The sequence below is a fragment of the Salvelinus namaycush genome, chromosome 24 (genome assembly GCF_016432855.1).
Source record: "Salvelinus namaycush isolate Seneca chromosome 24, SaNama_1.0, whole genome shotgun sequence".
NCBI classification, from domain to species: Eukaryota; Metazoa; Chordata; class Actinopteri; order Salmoniformes; family Salmonidae; genus Salvelinus; species Salvelinus namaycush.
Window position 1 is genome coordinate 25,881,337 of NC_052330.1, and position 20,000 is coordinate 25,901,336.

At 44.0% G+C, this 20,000-nt stretch overlaps 1 protein-coding gene across 1 annotated transcript in view; it reads left to right on the forward strand.

Moving 5' to 3' along the window:
* The window catches only part of LOC120019371 (fibronectin type III domain-containing protein 1-like), an 82,512-nt gene that overhangs the window by 19,421 nt on the left and 43,091 nt on the right, over positions 1-20,000 (forward strand). The window contains exons 4-12 of the mRNA XM_038962661.1: positions 69-137; positions 10,511-10,792; positions 11,158-11,256; positions 14,012-14,129; positions 14,275-14,462; positions 16,270-16,377; positions 16,869-17,063; positions 17,311-18,578; positions 19,338-20,000. The exon at positions 19,338-20,000 is cut by the window's right edge and continues 672 nt beyond it. Of these exons, the coding sequence (XP_038818589.1) occupies positions 69-137; positions 10,511-10,792; positions 11,158-11,256; positions 14,012-14,129; positions 14,275-14,462; positions 16,270-16,377; positions 16,869-17,063; positions 17,311-18,578; positions 19,338-20,000 (2,990 nt within the window). The remainder of the gene's footprint in view (positions 1-68; positions 138-10,510; positions 10,793-11,157; positions 11,257-14,011; positions 14,130-14,274; positions 14,463-16,269; positions 16,378-16,868; positions 17,064-17,310; positions 18,579-19,337) is intronic.

Genomic DNA, 20,000 nt, shown 5'->3' on the forward strand with positions numbered 1-20,000 from the left:
AGTCTGCAGTACTTACTTGTTCAATGTTGACCCTGTGGTTTACCTGTGTGTGATTACCTGTTCCCCAGGTGGTGAATGGGTCAAACTGGACGGCTTTGCAGTGGTGGGCGGAGCACCTGTCAACGCATCCTCTCCAGGTAACATAGAACGTGGCTCCAGTGTACTCAAACGAGTCTATATTTACACCAACGTGGAAATTGTTCATTTGCATGTTAGTCTTGGAACTAGAAGTGAAATTATCCTTAGAAGTCCTATTACAAAGGCAAATGTAAAATTGCAGCTGTCATCGCAAAGGTAAAAAGAGCTCCATTCTCTAATTTGATAATTAATCCTAATGTTATGACTCTGGTAGCCAGGGAAACATAGCCCAGTCCCCTCGTAGCACCTCGGATCCCTAGGCTTCCACAAAAGACAGAAGCTAATATCTGGCAGTCAGAGGGTTGTTGAGTTGTCTTTAGTCTTTTTGAACTTTTGTGAGGGTTTACTGTAAATTTTTCATTGTTTATTTCCCTTTTGTTTATTATCTATTTCACTTGCTTTGGCAATGTAAACATATGTTTCCCATGCCAATAAAGCCCTTTAAATTTAAATCTAAATTGAGAGAGAGGGTAATGGCGAGAGAGAGAGAGAGAGAGAGAGAGAGAGAGGGTAATGGCGAGAGAGAGAGAGAGAGAGAGAGAGAGAGAGAGAGAGAGAGAGAGAGAGAGAGAGAGAGAGAGAGAGGGTAATGGTGAGAGAGAGAGAGAGAGAGAGAGAGGGTAATGGCGAGAGAGAGAGCGAGAGAGAGAGAGAGAGGGTAATGGCGAGAGAGAGAGAGAGAGAGAGAGAGAGAGAGAGAGAGAGAGAGAGAGAGAGAGAGAGGGTAATGGCGAGAGAGAGAGCGAGAGAGAGAGAGAGAGGGTAATGGCGAGAGAGAGAGAGAGAGAGAGAGAGAGAGAGAGGGTAATGGCGAGAGAGAGAGCGAGAGAGAGAGAGGGTAAGGGGCGAGAGAGAGAGAGAGTGAGGGGCTAGGGAGAGAGAGAGAGAGGGTGAGGGGCTAGAGAGAGAAAGAGAGAGTGAGGAGCTAGAAAGAGAGAGAGAGAGAGTGTGAGGGGCTAGAGAGAGAGAGAGTGTGAGGGGCTAGAGAGAGAGAGAGAGAGAGAGAGAGAGTGTGAGGGGCGAGAGAGAGATGGTGAGGGGCTAGAGAGAGAGAGTGTGTGAGGGGCTAGAGAGAGAGAGAGAGAGTGTGAGGGGCTAGAGAGAGAGAGAGCGAGAGAGAGGGTGAGGGGCTAGAGAGAGAGAGAGAGAGAGAGAGAGAGATGGTGATGGGCTAGAGAGAGAGAGTGTGTGAGGGGGTAGAGAGAGAGAGTGTGTGTGAGGGGAGAGAGAGATGGTGAGGGGCTAGAGAGAGAGAGAGTAAGAGAGAGAGGGGGTGAGGGGCTAGAGAGAGAGAGTGTGTGAGGGGCTAGAGAGAGAGAGTGTGTGTGAGGGGAGAGAGAGAGGGTGAGGGGCTAGAGAGAGAGAGAGAGAGAGAGGGTGAGAGTAAGGGTGAGGGGCTAGAGAGAGAGAGAGTGTGTGAGGGGCTAGAGAGAGAGAGAGAGAGAGAGAGAGAGAGGGTGAGGGGCTAGCGAGAGAGAGTGTGTGAGGGGCTAGAGAGAGAGAGAGAGAGAGTGTGGGGGGCTAGAGAGAGAGAGAGAGAGAGGGTGAGGGGCTAGAGAGAGAGAGTGTGTGAGGGGAGAGAGAGATGGTGAGGGGCTAGAGAGAGAGAGAGAGGAGAGGGGGGTGAGGGGCTAGAAAGAGAGAGAGTGTGTGTGAGGGGAGAGAGAGATGGTGAGGGGCTAGAGAGAGAGAGAGAGAGAGAGAGAGAGAGAGAGAGAGAGAGAGAGAGAGAGAGAGAGAGAGAGAGAGAGAGAGAGAGAGAGGGTGAGAGTGAGGGTGAGGGGCTAGAGAGAGAGAGAGAGTGAAAGAGGGTAAGGGGCTAGAGAGAGAGAGTGAGGGGCTAGAGAGAGAGAGTGTGTGATGGGCTAGAGAGAGAGGGTGTGTGAGGGGCTAGAGAGAGAGAGAGAAGGTGAGGGGCTAGAGAGAGAGAGTGTGTGAGGGGCTAGAGAGAGAGAGTGTGTGAGGGGCTAGAGAGAGAGAGAGAAGGTGAGGGGCTAGATACTGTAAATATAAACACTGTAAATATATATAATATGACATTTGTAATGTCTTTATTGTTTTGAAACATCTGTATGTGTAATGTTTACTGTTAATTTTTATTCTTTATTTCACTTTTGTATATTATCTACCTCACTTGCTTTGGCAATGTTAACACGTTTCCCATGCTAATAAAGCCCCTTGAATTGAATTGAATTGAGAGTGTGTGAGGGGCTAGAGAGAGAGAGAGGGGGTGAGGGGCTAGATAGAGAGAGAGAGAGAGAGAGAGAGAGAGAGCGAGAGAGAGAGAGAGAGAGAGAGAGAGAGAGAGAGAGAGAGAGAGAGAGAGAGAGAGAGAGAGAGAGAGAATATGAGAAGAAGAAAGAACAAGAGAAATAGAAGAAAAAGCAGTTGATTGAAACCAAATGGAACACCTCTGTCTGCCCTCTGCAGGAGCCCCCCCCCTCTCTCTCTCTCTCTCTCTCTCTCTCTCTCCTTCTCTCTCTCTCTCTCCTCTCTCTCTCTCTCTCTCCTCTCTCTCTCTCTCTCTCTCTCTCTCTCTCTCTCCCTCTCTCTCTCTCTCTGCTTCTCTCTCCTTCTCTCTCTCTCTCTCTCTGCTTCTCTCTCCTTCTCTCTCTCTCTCTCTCTCTCTCTCTCTCTCTCTCTCTCTCTCTCTCTCTCTCTCTCTCTCTCTCTCCTTCTCTCTCTCTCTCTTGCTTTTTCTCTCTTCCTCTCTCTCCCTCTCTTGCTCTCTCCGCTTTTTCTCTCTTCCTCTCTCTCTCTCCCTCTCTCTCTCTTAATCTCTCCTCTCTATCTCTCTCTCTCTCCCTCTCTCTCTCTTGCTCTCTCTCTCCCCCTCTCTCTCTCATTCTCTCTCTCTCTCTCGTTCTTTCTCCCTCTTTCTCTCTCTCTCTCTCCCTCTCCCTCTCTCTTTCTCTCTCTCTCTTGCTCTCTCCCCTCTCTCTCTCTCTCTCTCTCTCTTGCTCTCTCTCTCCCTCTCTCTCTCTCTCATTCTTTCTCCCTCTTGCGCTCAACGTAATTGAAGAATCCATAGACTCTTACCACTTCCGGGAAAATTGGAAAACACTAAACAAACATAAACACGAAGAGTTATCTATCCAAAACGGAGATGTATAGGATAAATTACTTCTCCAATCTTTTTGGCCCTTTAACAAAGAACAAACAGCAAAAACAAATACAAATCATAGAATCAACTATTAAAGACTACCAGAACCCACTGGATTCTCACATTACCTTGAATGAACTACAGAACAAAATACAGACCCTCCAACCCAAAAAGGCCTGTGGTGTTGATAGTATCCTAAATTAAATGATAAAATATGCAGACCACAAATTCCAATTGCCTATACTTAAACTCTTTAACATCATCCTTAGCTCTGGCATCTTCCCCAATATTTGGATCCAAGGACTGATCACCCCAATCCACAAAAGTGGAGACAAATTTGACCCCAATAACTACCTTGGGATATGTGTCAACAGCAACCTTGGGGAAATTCTCCTCATTATCATTAACAGCAGACTCGTACATTTCCACAGCGAAAACAATGTACTGAGCAAATGTCAAATAGGCTTTTTGCCAAATGACTGTATGACAGACCACGTGTTCACCCTGCACATCCTAATTGACAAACAAACAAACCAAAGCAAAGGCAAAGTCTTCTCATGCTTTGTTGATTTCCAAAAAACTTTTGACTCAATTTGGCATGAGGGTCTGCTCTACAAATTGATGGAAAGTGGTGTTGGGGGAAACATACAACATTATAAAATCCATGTACACAAACAACAAGTGTGTGGTTAAAATTGGCAAAAAACTAACATTTCTTCCCACATGGCTGTGGGGTGAAACAGGGATGGAGCTTGAACCACACCATCTTCAACATATATATTAACGAATTGGCGAGGGCACTAGAACAGTCTGCAGCACCCGGCCTCACCCTACTAGAATCTGAAGTCAAATGTCAACTTTTTGCTGATATTCTGGTGCTTCTGTCCACAACCAAGAAGGGCCTACAGCAGAGATCTTCTGCACAGATTCTGTCAGACCTGGGCTCTGTCAGACCTGGGCAACGTGAAACACCAAATAATGAATGCAGAGCAGAATTATGCCGACACATGCTAAATGTCAAAATCCAGAAAAGAGCCGTTAAATTCTACAACCACCTAAAATTAAGTGATTCCCAAACCATCCATAACAAAGCCATCACCCACAGAGAGATGAACCTGGAGAAGAGTCCCCTAAGCAAGCTGGTCCTGGGGCTCTGTTCACAAACACAAACAGACCACACAGAGCCCCAGGACAGCAACACAATTAGACCCAACCAAATCATGAGAAAACAAAAAGGTACAGTTGAAGTCGGAGGTTTACATACAATTAGGTTGGAGTCATTAAAACTTGTTTTTCAACCACTCCACAAATTTCTTGTTAACAAACTATAGTTTTGGCAAGTCGGTTAGGACATCTACTTTGTGCATGACACAAGTAATTTTTCCAACAATTGTTTACAGACAGATTATTTCACTTATAATTCACTGTATCACAATTCCATTGGGTCAGAAGTTTACAAACACTATGTTAACTGTGCCTCTAAACAGCTTGGAAAATTCCAGAAAATGATGTCATGGCTTTAGAAGCTTCTGATAGGCCAATTGACATCATTTGAGTCAATTGGAGGTATACCTGTGGATGTTTTTCTAGGCCTACCTTCAAACTCAGTGCCTCTTTGCTTGACTTCATGGGAAAATCAAAAGAAATCGGCCAAGACCTCCACAAGTCTGGTTCATCCTTGGGAGCAATTTACAAATGCCTGAAGGTACCACGTTCATCTGTACAAACAATAAGTAAGTATAAACAAGTATAAACACCATGGGACCATGCAGCCGTCATACCGCTCAGGAAGGAGACGCGTTCTGTCTCCTAGAGATGAACGTACTTTGGTGCGAAAAGTGCAAATCAATCCCAGAACAACAGCAAAGGACCTTGTGAAGATGCTGGAGGAAACAGGTACAAAAGTATCTATATCCACAGTAAAACGAGTCCTATATCGACATAACCTGAAAGGCCGCTCAGCAAGGAAGAAGCTACTGCTCCAAAACTGCCATAAAAAAGCCAGACTACGGTTTGCAACTGCACATGGGGACAAAGATCATACTTTTCGGAGAAATGTCCTCTGGTCTGATGAAACAAAAATATAACTGTTTGGCCATATTTCCATCGTTATGTTTGGAGGAAAAAGTGGGACGCTTGCAAGCTGAAGAACACCATCCCAACCGTGAAGCACGGGGGTTGCAGCATCATTTTGTGGCGGTGCTTTGCTGCAGGAGGGACTGGTGCACTTCACAAAATAGATGGCATCATGAAGTAGGAAAATTATGTGGATATATTAAAGCAACATCTCAAGACATCAGTCAGGAACTTAAAGCTTGGTCGCAAATGGGTCTTCCAAATGGACAATGACCCCAAGCATACTTGGCTTAACGATAACAAAGTCAAGGTATTGAAGTGGCCATCAGAAAGCCCTGACCTCAATCCTATAGAAAATTTGTGGGCAGAACTGAAAAAGCATGTGCGAGCAAGGAGGCCTACAAACCTAACTCAGTTACACCAGCTCTATCAGGAGGAATGGGCCAAAATTCACCCAACTTATTGTGGGTAGCTTGTGGAAGGCTACCCGAAACATTTGACCCAAGTTAAACCATTTAAAGGCAATGCTACCAAATACTTATTGAGTGTATGTAAACATCTGACCCACTGGGAATGTGATGAAAGAAATAAAAGCTGAAATAAATAATTCTCTCTACTATTATTCTGACATTTCACATTCTTAAAATAAAGTGGTGATCCTAATTGACAGGACATTTTTACGAGGATTAAATGTCAGGAATTGTGAAAAAACTGAGTTTAAATGTATTTGGCTAAGGTGTATGAAAACTTTTGACTTCAACTGTAATTACTTGACGCATTGGAAAGAATTTTTAAAAATACCAACGTGAACTAGAATGCTATTTGGCCCTAAACAGAGAGTACACAGTGGCAGAATACCTGACCAGTGAGCATAGCCTTGCTATTGAGAAAGGCCACCATAGGCAGACCTGGCTCTCAAGAGAAGACAGGCTATGTGCACATTGCCCACAAAATGAGGTGGAAACTGAGCTGCACTTCCTAAACTCCTGACAAAAGTATGACAATATTAGAGACACATCATTTCCCTCAGATTACCCACAAAGAATTTGAAAACAAACCTAATTTTGATAAACTCCCATATCTATTCTCCCAAGATTTGTGACCTGTTGCCACAAGAAAAGGGCAACCAGTGAAGAACAAACAACATTGTAAATACAACCCATATTTATGTTTATTTATTTTCCCTTTTGTACTTTAGCTATTTGCACATAATATGACATTTGAAGTGTAATGTTTACTGTACATTTTTTTATTGTTTATTTCACTTTTGTTTGTTATCTATTTTACTTGCTTTGGCAACGTAAACATATGTTTCCCATGTCAATAAAGAACCTAAAAATTGATTTTGAATTGAGAGCGTGACAGAGAGAGAGAGAGAGTGAGTGAGAAACAGGGAGAGAGAGAGACTGTATAATAAGCACAACGTCTTGAGTAAAAGCCAAATTGGATTTATACCAAAACATCGCACAACTGATCATATTTACACCCTGATAGATAAACATGTCCACCAAAATAATAACAAAATATACGCTTGCTTTATCGACTTCCAAAAAGCATTTGTTTCTATTTTGCATACAGGACTGTTCTCCAAAGTTATTGAAAGTGGTGTAGGGGGTAAAACATATGACATAATTAAATCAATGTATACTGGCAATACGTGCAGCATTAAAATTGGCAAGAAAATAACAGAATTCTTTTACCAGGGGCGGGGCCTTCGTCAGGGTTGCAATCTGAGCCCTGCACTCTTCAATATTTACCTCAACGAATTGGCCACTATTCTAGAAAAATCCTCAGCCCCTGGTGTTAGTCTCCACAATTCAGAAGTTAAATGCCTACTCTTCGCAGATGACCTATGCCTGCTGTCACCCACAGCACATGGCCTACAGCAGAGCCTGGACCTGCTAGAGCAGTACTGCCAGACCTGGGCCCTGGCAGTAAACCCCAAAAAGACTAAAATAATGATTCTCCAGAGAAGATCCAGATCTCAGGGAATTAGACCAAAGGTCTCAATTGGTACAAAATATATAGAGTACTGTACACACTACAATTACTTAGGTTTAAAAATAAGCTCAACTGGACACCTTAATGAGGCAGTGAATGAACTGAGAGAGAAAGCACGCAGGGCATTCTACGCCATTAAAAAGCAAATTCAAATTGAAATACCTATTAAAATTTGGCTAAAACTAATTGAATATGTCATTGAACCAATTGCACTTTATGGCAGCGAGGTGTGGGGTCCACATGCAAAACAAGATTTCATCAAATGGGACAAACACCCTATTGAAACCCTGCATGCAGAGTTCTGTAAGATTCTCCTACATGTCCAGAGGAAAACTACAAACAATGCATGCAGGGCAGAATTAGGCCAATATCCAATAATAATAAAAACTCAAAAAGAGCAATTAAGTTTTGGAAACATCTAAAATACAGTGACCCCCTCTCATATCATTACCAAGCCCTGCAATGCCAAGAGCTGAGCAAAGAAAAGAGTCCCCTCATCCAGCTGGTCCTGGGGCTGAGTTCACAAACCTGTTCTACTAACACACTGAAGCCTCAGGACCAGAACGTCCAATCAATCAGAATAAACCAAATTACAACACAGTCAAAACAAAACTACATTGCTTATTGGGAAACACAAGCACAAACACAAAGCAAAATGCAGTGATATCTGGCCCTAAAACGACAGTACACCGTGGCTAAATATTTGACCATGGTTACTGATCAAAACCTTAGAAAAACCTTGACAAAGTACAGGCTCAGTAAGCACAGCCTTGCTATTGAGAAGGGTAGACACAGGAAAACTTGGCTCCCTGTAGAGGAAAGGCTGTGCAACCACTGCACAACAGCAGAACCTGAGACGGAGCTGCATTTCCTGACAAAATGTCAAAATATAAAACAAATAGAGTGTCATTTTCCCAAATTTGAAACCCTTATTCAAGGTTTCAAAGACCTCTCTGACGAGGATAGGCTACCCATCCTGTTGGGGGAGGACGCAGAGAGCTGTGGGTTGGCAGCGCACTACATTGCTGCCTGCCATACGTTGAGGGACAGTGTCTGACAGACCAATCAACCTGCACATGTACTCTACTGTATGTTTATTGTTATTGTTGAATGTATGGTTATTTTGACACATGGTTATTGTTGTTACTGTTGTCCCGTTGACAATTTTGATTCTCATTTTTATTTTTATATTGTAAATATCCAAAATAAGCTTTGGCAATATGTACATTGTTATGTCATGCCAATAAAGCAAATTGAATTGAATTGAATTGACTGAGACAAAGAGAGAGAGACAGAGAGAAAGAGACATCATCACCTACAGAGAGATTAACCTGGAGAAGAGTCCCCTAAGCAAGCTGGTCCTGGGGCTCTGTTCACAAACACAAACACACCCCACAGAGCCCCAGGACAGCAGCACAATTAGACCCAACCAAATCATGAGAAAACAAAAAGATAATTACCTGACACATTGGAAAGAATGAACAAAAAAACAGAGCAAACTAGAATGCTATTTGGCCCTAAACAGAGAGTACACAGTGGCAGAATACCTGACCACTGTGACTGACCCAAACTTAAGGAAAGCTTTGACTATGTACAGACTCAGTGAGCATAGCCTTGCTATTGAGAAAGGCCGCCGTAGGCAGACATGGCTCTCAAGAGAAGACCGGCTATGTGCACACTGCCCACAAAATGAGGTGGAAACTGAGCTGCCTTCCTAACCTCCTGCCCAATGTATGACCATATTAGAGACACATATTTCCCTCAGATTACATAGATCCACAAAGAATTCGAAAACAAACCCAATTTTGATAAACTCCCATATCTACTGGGTGAAATACCACCGTGTGCCATCACAGCAGCAAGATTTGTGACCTGTTGCCACAAGAAAAGGTCAACCAGTGAAGAACAAACACCATTGTAAATACAACCCATATTTATGCTTATTTATTTTCCCTTGCGCACTTTAACCATTTGTACATTGTTACAACACTGTATATATACATAATATGACGTTTGTAATGTCTTTATTGTTTTGAAACATCTGTGAGTGTAATGTTTACTGTTAATTTTTATTGTTTATTTCACTTTTGTATATTATCTACCTCACTTGCTTTGGCAATGTTAACACGTTTCCCATGCCAATAGAGCCCCTTGAATTGAATTGAATTGAGAGAGAGAGAGAGAGAGAGAGAGAGAGAGAGAGAGAGAGAGAGAGAGAGAGAGAGAGAGAGAGAGAGAGAGAGAGAGAGAGAGAGAGAGAGAGAGAGAGAGAGAGAGAGAGAGAGAGAGAGAGAGAGAGAGAGAGAGAGAGAGAGAGAGGAGGGGGGATTAGTTGTGGCAGGGCAGAGATAGGTCAGCGAACCCTCTCACACACAGACTGCTTCTGTCCTGTCGGGAACTCTTGTCTTATCCTCCTATCCTTCTTTACTTTCTTCTCTTCACTTCTCCTCTTCTCATCTCTCCTTCACTGATCCAGCAATAACTCCCACATATTCATTTCATAAGAGCGTAGTGACTAACCCTGCATGACCCTATCTTATGCCCGCATCTACTTTATCACTCTGTCTGACTGGATTGTATCAACCTCTGCTGCAAAGGCATTCATTCACTCTGAGGGAAAGAAGACCGCGCAGCCTTTCATCTGACAATGATTATGAGAAAGAGGGATGAGAGATGGGGGGGGAGAAAGGAAAGGGAGGGAAATGTTTTTCATTATGTTGTCAATGCTATCACTCGGCATGCCAGCGAAGCACAAGAGGGCTGGGGAAGAGAAGATGGATGGCGGAACTGTCTGGCTGTCTGTCTGAGACGACTGTCCAGGCTGGAGTCAGACAGATATCATGTGATAACACCAGGAAGTAGGAAACAGGAAGTAGCAGCAGATGGCATGGGAAGATTGTGTGGTCCGTGGTCCCTGTCTGTGTCCACGTTGTGACATCTCCAATGGTTACAGCGTCTCAGATACTGTAACTTGTTTTGATTATTGGAGAATAATTCCTTTTGAGCAGTGGGACGTATGGGGAGCTTCCCTGAGTACTCCACGGCCTTTGAAACATCTCAAAGCATAATGATGAGATAGAAACTCATAGAAGTGATTGCAGCGATCTGCATGTGAACCTGAGATTCCTTATGGTCTTATCAGGGTCAGGTGAACCATACTGCACTTCAGCGATATTTTTCTCTCTCTTCCAGCTCGTCCATCTCCTACTCCAGACACCCGGCCCAGGCCTGACCCCCCTGTGAGGATCCATGTGAGGACAGGAACAGAAACAGGGGTAGATGAGGCACTGCACCCCTCAGGCCTAACCTCCCCCAGGGGGCAGCGGATCCGGAGACCCCCCCAGTCGTCCTCCGGCCCTCGTCAACCAGAGAGGGCCAGGGCAGGGCCAGCCCTGCTGGACCAGAGGTCCCAACATCAACAACACCACACCCAGCCACAGGCAGACCAGAGAAACAGACACAACCACAAACTAGGTAAGAGCACCTGGATCTCTCTCACACCGAGTTTGCATATTGTTGTGTGATGAGGGAATTAGAAGGTGGGCCCTTAAATGGCAGGTAATCTAAATTTCAGCCTGAAGAAGAGTCCACTAGTATAAACGCGTTGCAGTTGTGCGTCTTGATGTTATATATATCTGCTCCTACTTACAGCGTATGTATTCTTTGTAGATATTACCAGTACATAGTTTACTAAAGTTTTCTTCATCGTACTGGTCGCCTACTTGTTGTCTTTCTTGTATATTGTTGTGTGAACAGTATAGTATGTACTGTGTGTGTTTAGTGCCCACCCATAGTGTGTTGTAGAGTTTAAACGCTGGCCTATGTCTCTCTGTTCATAGCCTCTGAGTCCGTCTATGTGGTATCACTGCAAGCACAGAGAGCAACGGGGCGGAGCGCGCCAAGCAACAGGGCCACCCTGACCAAAAAAGCTCCACCAGGTACACCTTATGACCATGTTATGAGTCTTTACAACATCCTTAGAAGCCTTTATAACAGCTTCATGAGCCTTTATAAACACTCTTAATTAACTACATCCAGCTGCAAGGAAATAATCTTCAGACAACACTCAAGCTTCTAATTATACTATATGATTACATTATTATATTATTACACTATTACAATATTATTACAATATTATATAATTACATGATCATATTATTATATTACATTATTAGATTTTTTACATGATTAGATTATAATATTACATTATTATATTATTACATTATTACATTATTACATTATCATATTATTATATTGTATTATTACATGATTATATAATATTATTACATTATTATATTATTACATGATTATATTATATTATTACATGATTATATCGTATTATTACATTATTACATGATTATATTATTATATGGTATTATTACAGTATTATATTATTACATTATTATATTGTTACATTATTATATTATTATATTATTATATGGTATTATTACAGTATTACATTATTATATTATTATTGCATTATTATATTATTACATTATTATATTGTTACATTATTATATTGTTACATTATTATAGTATTACATTATTATATTGTTACATTATTATATTGTTACATTATTCTTTTATTACATTATTATATTATTATATCATTATATGGTATTATTACAGAATTACATTATTATATTATTATATGGTATTATTACATTATTATATTATTATATGGTATTATTACAGTATTACATTATTATATTATTATATGGTATTATTACAGTATTACAGTATTACATTATTATATTATTATATTGTATTATTATATTATTACATGATTATATTATTATATGGTATTATTACATTATTATATTATTATATGGTATTATTACAGTATTACATTATTAAATTATTATATGGTATTATTACATTATTATATTATTATATGGTATTATTATATTATTACATTATTATATTGTATTATGACATTATTACATGATTATATTTTTATATGGTATTATTACATTATTATATTATTACATTATTATATTGCTACATTATTATATTATATTATTACATGATTATATTGTATTATTACATTATTACATCATTATATTGTTATATGGTGTTATTACATTATTATATTGCTACATTATTATATTTAATTAATACATTATTATATTATTACAATTTTATATTGTATTGTATTATTACATTCTTATATTATTATATTATATTATTACAACACTCAAACCACATGACACAACACACGTTTTAGAGTTTTACACCATTTCAACACCTCTCCTCATATAGCAATGTAAAAACAGACTACATTTCAGTAACGCACACGCTTAGAAAAAAAGGTTCAAATCAAATCAAATCAAATTTGATTAGTCACATGTGCCGAATACAACAGGTGTAGACCTTACAGTGAAATGCTTACTTATGAGCCCCTAACCAACAATGCAGTTTCAAAGAAATATGGATAAGAATAAGTGATAAAAGTAACAAGTAATTAAAGAGCAGCAGTAACTAACAATACCGAGACTATATAAAGGGGGTACCGATACAGAGTCAAATTGTGGGGGCACCGGTCAGTTGAGGTAGTATGTACATGTAGGTAGAGTTATTAAAGTGACTATGCTTAGATGACAACAGAGAGTAGCAGAGGTGTAAAGAGGGGGAGAGCTGGGGGGGACAATGCAAATAGTCTGGGTAGCCATTTGACTAGATGTTCAGGAGTCTTATGGCTTGGGGGTAGAAGCTGTTTAGAAGCCTCTTGGACCTAGACTTGGCACTCCGGTACCGCTTGCCATGCGGTAGCAGAGAGAACAGTCTATGACTAGGGTGGCTGGAGTCTTTGACAATTTTTAGGTCCTTCCTCTGACACCGCCTGGTATAGAGGTCCTGGATGGCAGAAAGCTTGGCCCCATGTACTGGGCCAATGTACTGGGCCGTTCGCACTACCCTCTGTAGTGCCTTGCGGTCGGAGGCCGCACAGTTGCCATACCAGGCAGTGATGCAACCAGTGAGGATGCTCTCGATGGTGCAGCTGTAGAACTTTTTGAGGATCTGAGGTCTCCTGAGGGGGAATAGGTTTTGTCGTGCCCTCTTCACATCTGTCTTGGTGTGCTTGGACCATGTTAGTTTGTTGGTGATGTGGACACCAAGGAACTTGAAGCTCTCAACCTGCTCCACTGCAGCCCTGTCGATGAGAATGGGGGCGTGCTCGGTCCTCTTTTTCCTGTAGTCCACAATCATCTCCTTTGACTTGATCACGTTTAGGGAGAGGTTGTTGTCCTGGCACCACACGGCTAGGTCTCTGACCTCTTCCCTTTAGGCTGTCTTGTCGTTGTCGGTGATCAGGCCTACCACTGTTGTGTCATCGGCAAATTTAATGATGGTGTTGGAGTCATGCCTAGCCTTGCAGTCATGAGTGAAGAGGGAGTACAGGAGGGGTTCTTCGTCTGTCCCCATATGAGAACCCTTTTTGGTTCCAGGTAGAACCTCTGTGGAAAAGGTTCTACCTGAAACACAAAAGGGCTCTACCTGGAACCCAAAAGGGTTCTACCTGGAACCAAAAAAAGGTTATTCAAAGGGTTCTCCTATGGGGACAGCCAAAGAACCCTTTTATGTTCTAGATAGAACCTTTTTTTCTAAGAGTATAGTAACTTATTTTCAGTTCATTGTGCTTAGACCTGCAGACCTCCAGACCATGTTGTGTGTTGTGTATCCCCCACACAGAGCCTGAGGAGCATGAGGCCAAAGACATCAGCGTGAGGGTCATGTCCCCTCAGTCTGTCCTCATCAGCTGGGTGGACCCGTCCATCGAGATGGAGAAGGTCCTCCCTGGGGGCTCCAGGTGAGAGAGAGAGAGTGTGTCTGTGTTTTTGTGTGTCTGTGAGAAAAAGAGAGAGAGAGAGAGAGAGAGAGAGAGAGAGAGAGAGAGAGAGAGAGAGAGAGAGAGAGAGAGAGATAAGTCATATAATCTATTTTCCCCTCTCCAGACACTACACAGTGAAGTACAGGGAGAAGGGTGAGTCTGCTCGATGGGAGTACAAGGAGACCAACCAGAGGAGGCTGCTGATAGATACCCTGTCAGCTGACAGGATGTACGAGTTTTCTGTCCGCATCTCCAAGGGAGACAACCATGGCAAGTGGAGCACATCTGTGTTCCAGAGGACCCCAGAATCGGGTAGGTTGTCTTACTTCCTGTCTGAAAAGAAAGGATAACCCCAAGTCTTCAATGTCATTTCCCATCTTTTAAAGTGGCAATCTACAGTTCAAACAATACAAAAGCGACTGTTTTGTTAAAGGGATTAGTGATGTGGCTGCGGAGATGTAACCACTCTCAGATTAACAGACAGACTATGGACTGACCATCCATGATATCAACATTATAGTTTGAACCACGTTATGAGGCTTTACAGTGTTTATTTACATTTACTTTGTTTACAAACATTGGAGTAAAACAAAGTTATATTTTGTTTTCTGATGTTGTATGACAGTTGAACTAAGCTCATGAGGCATTCATAAATGACATTCAAGAATCAATGGGTTTCTATAAGATTGCCCCTTTAAGAGAGAAAATTATATTTTCTTGATGAAAGCTGCTATTTTCTTTTATTTAAATTTCCAAAGAGTCACATGAGTCATACAGTGTCATACAATGAAAGATTTAAGGGTAAATCATAGGTTTTGGCGTTGATTCATATTTAATACAGATTGTTCCATTCAATCCCTCCTTACCTTAGACTGTGAACTGTCATGGTCAAACATATAGGTTCAATGGTTGTAAAGATGGGGAGAGGTCTGTCCATAATAAAAATATGTTCTGCTTTTTGACACCACACTCCAAAAAGCAAGTCCTACAGGCTCTAGTGTTGTCTTATCTTGATTATTGTCCAGTTGTGTGGTCCAGTGCTGCAAGGAAAGACCTAGTTAAGATGCAGCTGGCCCAGAACACATCTTGCTCTTCATTGTAATCAGAAGGCTGATATAAATACTATGCATGCCAGTCTCTCTTGGCTAAGAGTTGAGGAGAGACTGACTGCATCACTTCTTCTTTTTATAAGAAACATTCATGTGTTGAAAATCCCTAATTGTTTGCATAGTCAACTTACACACAGCTCTGACACACACACTTACCCCACCAGACATGGCACCAGGGGTCTTTAAACAGTCCCCACATCCAGAACAAATTCAAGAAAGCGTACAGTATTATATAAAGCCCTTATTGCATGGAACTTCCTTCCACCTCATATTGCTCAAATAAACAGCAAACCTGGTTTCAAAAACAGATGAAGCAACACCTCACTGCACAACGCCTCTCCCCTATTTGACCTAGATAGTTGATGTGTATGTATTGATATGTAGGCTACTGTATGTGTGCCTTTAAAAATAATTTATGTAGTTATGTCCTTGAGCTGTTCTGGTCTATTGCTGTTCTGTATTATGTCATGTTTCATGTTTTGTGTGGACCCCAGGAAGAGTAGCTGCTGCTTTTGAAACAGCTAATGGGGATCTAATAAAATACCTTCATGAAAACCTCTGCCAGTTTGTGATTTCCATCTCATTGCTTTATGTCATAATTCAGCACAGTTAGTGTATATCATTCCCATCCTCCCTTAACTGATCCTGGATACTGGAGTCATACAGTATATTCTGTTATGAGTGTAGCATTCATATTGTAGCATTCATATTGTAGCATTCATATTGTAGCATTCATATTGTAGCATTCATATTGTAGCATTCATACAGCCTGGCTGACTGCTGCTTGGAGCTCTAGTCTAAATTTCCTTAGAGGATCTCCGGGGTGTGTTCTCTGGAAACGTATAGCAAACTTTACTTTAGTTTTTCCCTATTTGAAGCCTATTGGCAGGAACTACAGTACTGTTACTGTACAAGTAGCCACTTTCCTTCTTCTCTTCTCCTAGCTTCTGTTGTCTCTCTCGGTACGCATTCCTTCTCATCCCATCCCTTTTGTCCTCTGTGCTCCTCAGCTCCCTCCGGTCCTCCAGAGAACTTTCACGTGAAGGCGCTGAGAGGGAAGGGAACCGCCGTCTCGGCGACCTGGGACCCTCCTGAGGAACCCAACGGGAGGATACGTGGTCAGAGCATGACACTCCTCTCTTATCCTTCAGTAGATGATTTCACTGTACAGATGTAGGATCTTCCTTTGACCAGTTTCTCACAGCTGGAAAATAATCCTGCAGCAAAAGGAAATGTGAATTATTGTGTGGATTATAACTACTGGACATTGTTGAAGTGGTTGATACAGTTTTTGTTATAGCAAATCAGGTATGACACTTACAAGTGGAAATTACAAACTTTAAAATGCTTAATACGCTACAACTTGGCATTTCCTGCTTTGTACATCTGTATCTCTCGTCAAATATGTGTTGACAAATAAACAGTCAAACAGTCAACTAATTGATCAATATGAATCCATCAGTTATTCAATTGATCAATAAAAGCCCCACCTAAATACTTAATCAATCCATCAATACTAAACCACATTATACATAAATTTATTGATTCAGTTTTATTAAACACATACATTGTTGGTGCTATGTAATGATCCTGGTACTCCTCCCCTCAGAGTACATCATGTCCTATGCTCCTGCCATGAAACCCTTTGGGATGAAGTCAGTGACATACCGAGGCAGCATCACCTCAGCCATCGTAGACGGCCTCCAGCCTGGGGACCGTTACATCTTTAAGATCAGGGCCACCAACAGGAGGGGCCAGGGCCCTCAAACCAAAGCCTTCAGTGTGGCCGTACCTCGTGGCACCAGTAAGCACATCTACTGTGCGTGTGTGTGTGTGTGTGTGTGTGTGTGTGTGTGTGTGTGTGTGTGTGTGTGTGTGTGTGTGTGTGTGTGTGTGTGTGTGTGTGTGTGTGTGTGTGTGTGTGTGTGTGTGTGTGTGTGTGTGTGTGTGTGTGTGTGTGTGTGTATTTGCGCATGTGTGTGTGTTGATAGTTGCATTTCTAATGTCCTAATGGTTTGTACACTTAACTAATACTCCATCTTACTTGTCAGCCAACAACGCTGCCTCCCTGCCAACTCATCACTCCAAGAGCCAGGGAGGCCGTAGAACCAGCCACACACCTTCTCGGACCACCGAACAGGACAGTTACCATGACGATGACACCGACCTCCAATTAGACACCGTGACCGAACAGCTGACCACACCCACCCAGACCACATCCTCCCCGTCCGCCACCAGACGGACACGCCCACTCACCCAGACACGCTCCTATCACAGCATCTTCTCAGATGTGAGGGGCACGGTCAGGAAGGGGGCGACCAATCAGCAACTAGGAGGCGGTACCTCTTCAGCCAGAGACAAGGGGAGAGAGACAGAAACAGAGAATGAACAGGAGGAGGAGTACAAAACAACAGAACCCAATCCAGAAGAACAGAAGAAGGAGAGGCTCACTAACGAGGCTCTGGAGGAGAAGAAAGAAGCATTGACTCAGAACAACGGTGTTCCTTCTGAACCTGAGGAGGAGGACAGGAGCCATGGCAGAGGGAGAGGGAAGGATCCAGCTGTAGATGAGACCTCTAGCCCCAGCCTCAAAACAGAGGTTTCCTCATCAGAGGGCTCCTCATCATCGTCCAAACCCTCCTACCCTCTCCGCAAACCTGTCTCCGGTAGACGCATCAACTCTGGTCGACGGCAATTCTCCCGGACATCAGGCTTAGGGTCAGTGTTCCAGCCGAAGACACAGGATGCAGAAATGGACAGTGCCTCCTCCTCCTCCTCTTTGTCCTCCAGCCCATCCCACAGCCAGGAGTCAGCAGCCATCAGGAAAGACGATGCGGTCACCAACTACGCCCAGGGTAAAAACACCTATGACCAGCCCAGTGTCACAGAAACCAAACCCTCCACCTCCACCCCAGAGCAGGCCATCTCAGAGCCCGAGGCCGAGGCACCTTCTGTGGGTAGGGGTCCTGCTCTGCCGGGCCGTGGATATGGTTACGGCAGGAGGAAACCTGGGATCCTGTCTCGAGGGAATCCAAATGGCCGAGTTCTGACTGGACTCCGCAAACCTGGGTCCGCCTCAACATCGACCGGAGGCAAGATTCCTGAAACGTCACACACTCACGGCTCACACACTCCTAACGCGCAGGACTCAACACACCACCAGGAGAAAAATGACCACAACGACTACAAAAACACAGAGACAGAGGCCACAAAAGAAGAAGAACCCACTTCCAATTCCCAGACCATATCCTCTACACATCCCTCAGAGGAGGACGCAAGAGAGGACAGGAGAGAGGAGAGAGGGAGAGAGGACAGGAGAGAGGAGGAAGGGAGGGGAGACAGGAGAGAGGAGAGAGGGAGAGAGGACAGGAAAGAGGAGGAAGGGAGGGGAGACAGGAGAGAGGAGAGAGGGAGAGAGGACAGGAGAGAGGAGGAAGGAAGGGGAGACAGGAGAGAGGACAAAGGGGGTGGAGACAGGAGAGAGGAGGGAGGGAGGGGAGACAGGAGAGAGGAGGGATGGAGGGGAGACAGGAGAGAGGAGACAGGGAGGGGGGACAGGAGAGAGGTGGGTGGGAGGGGAGACAGGAGAGAGGAGGGTGAGAGGGGTGACAGGAGAGAGGAGAGAGGGAGGGGAGACAGGAGAGAGGAGGGTGAGAGGGGAGACAGGAGAGAGGAGGGAGGGAGGGGAGACAGGAGAGAGGAGGTTGAGAGGGGAGACAAGAGAGAGGAGGGAGGGAGGGGAGACAGGACAAATGAGGAAGGGAGGGGAGTCAGGAGAGAGGAGGTTGAGAGGGGAGACAGGAGAGAGGAGGGAGGGAGGGGAGACAGGACAGAGGGGGAAGGGAGGGGAGACAGGACAAAGGAGGAAGGGAGGGGAGACAGGAGAGAGGAGGGTGAAAGGGGAGACAGGAGAGAGGAGGGTGAGAGGGGAGACAGGAGAGAGGAGGGTGAAAGGGGAGACAGGAGAGAGGAGGGAGGGAGGGGAGACAGGAGAGAGGAGGGTGAAAGGGGAGACAGGAGAGAGGAGGGTGAGAGGGGAGACAGGAGAGAGGAGGGTGAAAGGGGAGACAGGAGAGAGGAGGGTGAGAGGGGAGACAGGAGAGAGGAGAGAGGGAGGGGGGAGAACAACTACAACACCCCAGCTCCCCCTCCCTCCAGGATTAACCACTTTGGGAACCGTCACCAGAGCAGGTTTGGAAAAGGGACGGGGAGCAGTAGCAGGGCCTCCTCCCCCCGGGCGGACGGGAGGGTTCCCTGGAGCAGGACTACCTCCTCGTCCTCCGTTGGGGCAGGGAGACCCCTCCTTAGAGGAACCCCCTCCAGGACAGTTGTATTGGGGGCAGCAGGAGCTACGGGGGCAGCAGGAGCCTCAGGGGAATCGAGGACTTCAGCATTGCAGGAGACCAGTGAGGACGCTAAAACCTCCTCCACCCACTACCCATTAAAGAACAGGGAGGGGGCGGGGTCACCTAAACCCTCTCTGCCCAACAGGAATGCAGTTCTAGGTGGATCTAGGAAGCCCATCACCTCCTCTTCCTCCTCCAACCCCTCCTCTAGTGGTCGTAGAGACTCCAGTGAGCCAGTCCACAGAGGAAGCAGCATCAGGGAGGACAGCAGTAATGACCATGAGGAGGACTATCTCTACGAGGGCAGTAAGGAGATCTATGAGAGGAATGAGAAAGTCACAGACCCATCCCCTGTCCCCAAAACTACTACCACCACTACCACCACTACCACTACC